At 39.3% G+C, this 8,682-nt stretch overlaps 1 protein-coding gene across 1 annotated transcript in view; it reads left to right on the forward strand.

Moving 5' to 3' along the window:
* gpc5a (glypican 5a) overlaps nucleotides 1–4,572 on the forward strand; it is a 175,906-nt gene extending 171,334 nt beyond the window's left edge. Inside the window, exon 9 of the mRNA XM_034680642.1 lies at nucleotides 821–4,572. Coding sequence (XP_034536533.1) covers nucleotides 821–981 — 161 coding nt within the window. The 3' untranslated portion in view covers nucleotides 982–4,572. The remainder of the gene's footprint in view (nucleotides 1–820) is intronic.
* The last annotated feature ends 4,110 nt before the right edge of the window (nucleotides 4,573–8,682 follow it).

Here is an 8,682-nt window from a genome sequence, read left to right on the forward strand (position 1 = left end):
CACAAGTGCTGTAAATGCGGGAAATACTATGCCGCTAAGCGGACCAATCACAGGGCTTGCGGCCCGCGTCGATTCTACATGTAGTTACATTTTGGAGGACGTGCACGTCAGCTACGTGCGTAGGCCTCTGTGTAGGTACGAGCTCTACACAGACCCCTGCATAGGCTATAAGCTATACTTATCTCTCTTTGCTTCTCTCGGATCAACTGCACACTCAAACGCAGAAACACAACTTCTCCCTTTGCAGACGTTTTTTAATTTTAATTTTAATTTTTTATTTTATATGCAACAGTGCAAAGATATAAAGCCCAGTGGAAATACCAAAATAAAAGCTCCCTCTCCCTCTCTCCAACACGGTCTCAGCAGATGTGTTTCTAACATGAGTCTGGTCCTGCTGGAGGTTTCTGCCTGTTAAGAGAAGTTTGTCATTGCCACTGTAACCTCCTAAATGCTGCAAAGTTCTCTGCTCATGGTAGATTAAGATGAGATCAGACTGAGTCCTGTCTGTAAGATGGGACTGGATCTTATCCTGTCTTGATGTTGGGTCTTTGTTGATAATAGAACATAGAGTACGGTGTAGACCTGCTCTGTTTGGAAAGATTGATTGATTGATTGATTGATTGATTGATTGATTGATTGATTGATTGAATGATTGAATGATTGAATTTTTCTGCCATCCATAATTTTATTCTGCTCTGACACTAAAACATGTCAGCTTTCACCTTTAAGCTAATCCTGCACAGTGATTCAGCTTCCACAAGGTCATAATGAGCAGGAGCGTCCTTCTGACTGGTCTGTTGGTTTTGTGCTCTCTCCTCAGTGAGTCCAGATGTGGCCGGTGATCACAGACACCATCATCATCATCATCATTATCCACCTGCAGAGGACTCCGAATTGGAGGGCAGATCCAGGAGCCTTGGACTGACAGGAGCCATCTGGGTCTTGATATTGCCGTGTTTACACATGCTCCTGGCCTTGTAACAGCTGCCCTTTTAGCAGCAAGAAACTTTCAAGACTTGATATCAAGCCCATTAATCCAGAGATGAAAAGGAGCGGAGGACAGAGCGAGCCAGCTCCAACATTTAATGGACGGTGCGGGACACAGCGGGAGCAAACACTAATGATTGTGTGGAAATTACCAGACACTGTGGCTTAAACAAGACGTTCAGCTTTACAAATATTATTTTTTATCTTCAACCCAGCATTCCTGAGCACTAACAATGACTTATTTATAACAGCTAATGTCAAAATTTAGTAAAAATGTTAAAATTTGGTATTAATTTAATTTTTATATCTAATAATATATACAGACTGAAGATTTATACGAGCATTAAATTGCCTCTGCATATATCACTTTGTCACGCTGTCTGCACAGTGCAGGTTATACTTTTTTAAAAAATAAGTTCTATGAATGCTGTGAAAGAGTCAAATTATGTCACGGTACTTTGGTTGTACCAGTTGAAATTGTGTCTGGATCATTTCATTTACAAGCAGACTGTTCTTTTTAAATCATCACAGAAATCACTTCTGTTTATAGGTTTTTCTGCAGATGTTATTCATGCCGAAAGTGCTTCAGATTATGTCTCAGATTAATGTATACAACAGTAAAGTCTCATATACCTGCTATACTATGGGGCTCCATTTGTAAAAAAAAATGTGCACACTGAAATTAGCAGCAACATTTCTCCATATTTAGCTCCAAAACTGCATAAAAAGTCACTTTTTTAAAATCGTGTTTAGAGCAATATTTGTGATTTTTTTCACATGTATTTGATAAATGAAGCTTTGAGCTTGTTCATGAAGGACACGGAAGTGATACGCCTCAGCTGCTGTTAGCTGTCAGGCAGCAGTTTGAATCATTGTTTCCAATCAAGCGGCAACCTCCTGTCTTTAAATATGAATTCAATGCGGAAGTGCTAAACACTGCAGTTCATCAAGCGTCCACTAGAGGCTGGCTGCAGAAACACAGGAAACCACATACACACCAATTCAAAGAGACGATCTTTGCAGCATAAATGAACATGTTTACAGCCTGATTCAAAAAACAGTTTAAGTCTGAATAGCTCATTTCTTGATTGGCACACACTGTAATCTATTCATAACTCAGTGTTTTCAAAGATAATAAAGTTAGGAGTTTTTTGCCCAAATAAGGACACAGCTCACTTGATTGACAGGCGGGCACCATGTAGCTGTTAGCGAGGAGGCTAAAGGCCCTCCTCTTTACCTCACCACTTTCTCGACAGAAGTTAGGTTGAGTTCAGCATTCCCAATATGGCACCCGCCGACGAAAGGCTTCAAAACAGAAGGTCAGGAACAGATGGGTGACGTCACGGGTACTACGTAAATTTTTTATACACTCTGTGGTCCTGACAGACTATGTTTGAGATATCTGTATCGCTTTATAAAGCTTTTAATTTGGTCCTTCCCTTTGGTGGCAGTGTTAATTAGCATATTAGCTAACATTTAGAGTTAACATTTAACATTTATATATAGATTTAACATTCAAATTTCTATTTAGCATTTATACTTCAAATGTATCAATTTGTTTTACATTTTGTATTTAGATTTAATTGTGATTTTATCTTAAATATATTTGTCACAACAAAAATAAATGTGAAAAAATACAAAAGTCACTCAAAATTTTACACCACGGTTTTATGACGTTTTGGTGCTAAATGTGGAGGAGTGTTGCTGCTAATTTCAGTGTACGCATCTTTATAAACGGCGCCCTGTACTAATAGTACAGAATAATAACACGTCTCTGTTAACAGGGACTCATATTAATTGAGGACATCTGCCTCCCCTCACTTGTAATAGCCGCCATGCTGTCCAGAGTCCATTCAATTAGTACATTTCAATTTAAAAATTGACCTGTAACGCTGCTGCTGTGAGAAATTGTGAAAGGAAAGGAGTCGACAGGTGGAAGTGGGGGCCAAGTGAGAAAAGTCATATTCCTTTCTTCTTTAGAAATAGATTAATTTCTGCAGGAGTCCATTATCATCGTTCAAACTCAATCCCGCTCTGCCTCCACCGGCCTGGACAGAACTGATAGCACCTGGACATTCTGGTGAGGACACATTGAGTTGCTTCTACCTGACTACATAGAGCCGGTGTGTTGCTGGCAGGTTTCTGGGCAGAGAAAGGGGAAAAGGATTTGCTTCACATATGCTTGTCTTTTCAGTACCTGACTAAAGCCAAAGACCCTGTTCTTTGGCTCTGCTGTGATGTGGAACTGCTCATCAAAGTAAAAACTCCTCTTACAGGCTGAATTAACATATTTGCATAGGTATTATTAGAAGGAGATGAAAGCTACACTGTAAATAAATGACAGTGTAAAAAATTCAATTAAACTCTAAACAGGTTTCTGTTTTCAGGCCAAAGGTACGATCTCCTCAGGCGCTGTGTGTGATCACAAACTCTCTGATCATATTTAAAAGCTTGTGACCTTCCTTACGCTAAAGCATGCATGGTAATTCTTGTCATTAGTCATTTTCACCTTTAATACACCAGAATCAGCTTCTATCATGATACACACCCAAGGCTGCTTAAGCATCTGAAGCACTCCAGTAGCTCTGAGCTTATTCCTCCAAAGTTTCAAGGTTTGTGAGTGATAACTTTGAGATTAATCACACTTATCGTTTATTTCTGTGCTTTTTAAGACAAGATTTCCAACCAGCAATGCTCAAGAACAGCTGTTGAACGACCTTTACGTCACGTTCAACCCCGCATAGCAATTATATGACAGGTTGGAACCATCAAAGTCGGCGCTGTTGTCATTTAGATAAACGTGTTAATGACATTTTCAGTAGATAACAGGTATGGAATCAAAGGGGCCTAAAGGCTAAATAGATATCAGGTTATTCTGATTCTCTTGAGCTTATAGGAAGGAGTTTGATTTCTTGGTTTGGTCTCTTATGAGGTTGTTAACGCTGCATATGGAGACAGTTATCCTGAGGAGAAAGGAAAAAGGCCAGATGTTGATGATCATGCCGGTGCATCCAGACAGGTGTCATACTGCAGGCGTCTTTGAATAACATGTTTACTCTCTAATGTCTGCACAGCAGGTGAATTATTTATCTGAAAAGAAGACATATCTGTAAAGCACGCCGCACCGGTCTGACCTGGACTATCTTTCTTCAGATGACTTCAATGGAAAACGGCTTTTTGTGACAACTTCTTTTCATTAATGTTTTGTTCTTACATCGCTTGCTTTGCTGGCTCAATCTGTTTTGATGCTGTCCTCACCAAAGTAATTGCTGAGATCTAAGAACTCAACTGCGTTGCTGAAAAGGTCAGACACTGCAGGAAGAAAGAAAGAATGCAGTCAAACAATCAGACATGTTCTTAAAAAAAAAACCTTGAAGTTGTTTGGAAGAGAAATTAATGCAAAAGGTAAAATGTTAAAACAGACTGCACATTATTAAATTCTACTTCCTGGTTCAATCATGAGCAAAGCAGTAAAGGTAAAGCAGTTGTTGGGCGTCCATTGGACCAGTTTTCAGCATCACCTTTATGTTCCCATGTCTCATCTGTTTAATGAATAAAGGCTAGTTTCCTCTGATTTAACTAAAAGTGGTTGTATTTGTTTGTCATACAATAATTTATTAAATAATTTTAATTAAGCTGTAAAATAATATTATTTTAATCACGATTTATCTGAGTTTTTTTTTTAAAGTTATATTTTTTGGTCTTTTTTTTGCCTTTATTCGATAGGACAGCTGAAGAGAGACAGGAAATGTGGGGAGTGGAGAGCAGGGGATGACATGCAGGAATTGGTCGTGGCCGGGAACCAAACCGGTGACCCCTGCAACGAGGACTGTATGTGGGGCGCTTAGACCGCTAGGCCACCAGCGCCCTGATTTATCTGAGTTTTGTTTACATGCTTACTACTCCATTATCTATCTTGCATTTGAATAGTTTTTTGAGTTTTTTTTAAGTTATATTTTGGGGGCTTTTGCACCTTTATTTAGAGGGATAAAGTAAATACAGTCAACAAAGCAGGAAAACTGGAAAGAGACTTGGAGTTGACATGCAGGAAAGGGGACACTGGCTGGAATCAAACCCAGGCTGCCTGCTATATGGGCATGCAATTTAACCACCAGGCTACATCCATGCCCTCAATACAGTTTTTAAATCCATATTAACAATTTAAAATAATTCTTCAGTTTCTTGGTTTAAGATTCAAATGAATGCAATGAAATGCACAATGCATTTACTATTCACAGGAGCTGTACATGTACGTACATCTCAAGGACAAGGGACATTCCCTTGAGGACAGCAAGGTTCAGATTTTGGACAGGGAAGACCGTTGGTTTGAAAGAGGGGTCAAGGAAGCCATCTATGTGAAGCTTTAACATCCTTCTCTTAAAGCTGGAGTTGGTAGTCAGATTTAGACACACTTTTTGTTATACTGGTTAAAATGATCTGTATGTCCCGACGGCAATCAATACGTAATGTGTTCTTAAAAAAGAGGCGGTGGTCTAAGACTCCATTTGTCTCCAACATACAACGCTGTCTTGAATTCTCTCTCAAAACAAGTCACACTCACACCAGAGAGCATGAGAGCAAAAATATTGAAAATGTAATTATCAAAATCCAAATTGTCTAGGTTCAGTCATCAATTGGGGGGTTGGACAGAGGCGGTCCGGGGTCAAACAGTGCCCTGCTGTCTCTCGCAATGCGGTTGCCATCAGCCTGATTAGCTGCCCCTGTATGCTTAGCTCGTAGTTCAAACTCAAAGTACTTCATTGATATTTTAATGAGCAGAAGTTGTTTTCTATTACAGCAGCAGCAGGAAGCAGGAAGATGCTGCGGTGGCCGAACTATGGTGTCCTGAAAGGGCCAAAGTAGTTTTATAAAGAATAATATCACATTAATTTAGGGCCTCGTTCACGCTGACAAACCTTTATTCCACTGAAGCTTTCCTCATGATCAATTCTTATCGTTTTGGTTCTGCTCACAGTCACAGCAGCCTGACACTCCAGCACCACATGAAATCACAATTCTCCTCTTGGGGATCTGGTGTTTCAAGACCTAAAAGGAGATGTAATCCTGGATTCATGTGGCTTTAGAATGATTTTCCTTCAGGGCAACATTCAATTTCTAAAGTTAAAAAACAGGAGAATTAATCAGAAAATGATGTATATTTATGTTGCGTCCATTCTTTAATATATATTAGATTATTTTAATGATTTTCTAATAAAATAAAGCCAACACAATAATCCATCAGCATGTCCCTTCATCTTTTTTTCAGTCTTCCAATGAGATATTGCTTTTTGCTGTTCCAGTATTTCCCGCAGCATGTTCTGAGCTCCTCACTCTGCCACCCTGTGCTTTCAATTCACACCTGGAATTCTAGATCTCACCCTTTGTTCAGTCATAAGTAAAGGTGAGAGTTGGAGCAGCTCGGTCCTCACAGCCATCAACAGCCGGTGTCCTGCAGTGAGCTGACTATCAGTCACTCGAGTGAGAAAGATACCTGAAGTCCTTCCATTGGAGCTGCTGTCTTTTTACCCTTGCTGAACCTTACCTTTGAGAGAGAGTTTAAGAGTGTGAAGATAGGTATGTCTCAAAGGATACATACATTAAATCCATCAGCTATAACTAACAATGCATTGCTAAATAATGCATATAACTACAGCCTCTATTGTTTGTGGTTTCAACCAGACCATAATCAGACCTTTCTCTTCTCTACACTGGAGGAAAGTCTTACACTGAGCATATTTCCTGCATTAAAAGGGTTAAAATCTCATGAAAGAAAACAACACATGAAACATTCAGAGTTTAAAGACCAGAGATGATTCAGTGCAGGATCCAATCTTCATCTAAACTTGCTTATATCTGCATGCAGGTTGCTCACTTGGAATAACATAGGATGCTGAAGGGAGGAGACATCAATGGCAGGCTGATGGACACAACACATCCTACAATCCTCACACAGGTTCCTTTAATAGATCTTTGCAGATTACATACAAATATGGACAGCACAACAGCTCCCCTGAAGTGAAGACAAAACGTTTAGAGCTTCCTAACAGGAAATGACTTGAAACGACTCGACACGAAACAACACAAGTTCAAATCACAACAGCAAATCACAAAACATAACGGCAATTCAGAAAAACACAACGGCCTACTTCGTACTACTTCTTCCAGTTGGTTAATGTCGTTGTGTTTTCTGATTTGCCGTTGTGATTTGCAATTCAGGGCCACCATAGAAACGACATATGAAATGACCCGACATGAAACGACACAACATGAAACAACACGAAACGACACAACATGAAACGACACGGTAAGAAGTGTTTGACTCCACAGCTAGTCAAGCCTCCACTGACTCCACCTACTGTCTGTTTACAACACAACTCTCTCTTAAAGGGACAGTGACTCAAAACCTCTTTATCAAAAAGGAACAAAAACATGCAAAACCCCAAATCCAATAACTACTTTGTGATGCTTTACAATTAACATTTCATAATCAACACTCACGTTTAACAAATCAAGAAACAGCCATTAATAAATAGAAACGCAGTTGCCTCAGAATATGTTTAGTTCAAATCAACAAATCAAAGCAGTGATCTGTTTTCATCGCTATAGACAGCTGCTCAAAGTTAAGTTATTCTTTGTTGAGTGTGAGCCTTTGGCGTTTTTCATTACTGGTAATTGGAGGTTTGGAAAGCTGGACAGTAATGACACAGTGTTCACCTCCCACAGAGAAACAGAAATGGATGGTGAGTTTAATGAACTCCTCATTTTAAAAAGCAGTGAAGACATTTTGAGAGAGGTATTTTTTTAATAGCAGTCTTTGTAAAAGTTTCTTTGAGAAGGACTTTGTCCAATTACAACTCTTTCTGTGTCTTCAGAATGACTCAGAGGTAAAGCCTCAGTTAGCCTGAACCGTTGTCTTTGGACTCTTTTATCTCTGCACACTGAAGAACGGCTCCTGGGACCTTCTAAGGAGAATAGTGCTGAGCGCTGCTCAAACATATACAGAGATTAATTTCATATTCCCATCGAGGTTTCTGTTTCACTCAAAATTATTACTGTGACCTTGACAAGCGCTAACGTTTAGCCTCAACTTAGACGAGGGCTTTAATCATCAGAGTGCAGATGCAGACAGGGCTTTGTATCATTCTTAAAGTTGTTCATGGTAAAGCCGGTGTTTTCAGAAGCTTAGCTCTGCACACAGGACGTGACTTTCAATGAGTCAAGGAGCTCAATTGTTGTGAAATATGAGTGAGGTCTTTTTAGACTCAGGCAGGCTTTATTGCTGTGATAACATTTCATTCACTGAACCAGTTGTTACAGTCTGACAGGCCTTTTGTATTTCTCTGTGTTTAAATAGTATTAACGGACACTTTTAATTGATTTATATTGGCTTTATGTCTTTTAACAATTATGTTCTTACCTTGCTTCATTTCCCCAGACACCAGTATCAGTTAGTATGTTTGACTTGTGCTTTTTTTCCCGACTGAACAAACATTCATGGTCACCAGACTATGAATCATAACTCAAAAGATCCTCTGGCTTTTCATCAAGTGCCATGTCAAACTTATCCTGTAAAATATAATAATAATAAATCAATTAATTGATGAATTGCACAAAAAAATGTCAGGGTCCCTGCAGAATGCATCAAACTGACTTAAGTCAATCCCTGATTTCGACTTTAAGAGGAAATGCTGCAGT

This window comes from Notolabrus celidotus, chromosome 3 (genome assembly GCF_009762535.1).
Source record: "Notolabrus celidotus isolate fNotCel1 chromosome 3, fNotCel1.pri, whole genome shotgun sequence".
Lineage (NCBI taxonomy): Eukaryota > Metazoa > Chordata > Actinopteri > Labriformes > Labridae > Notolabrus > Notolabrus celidotus.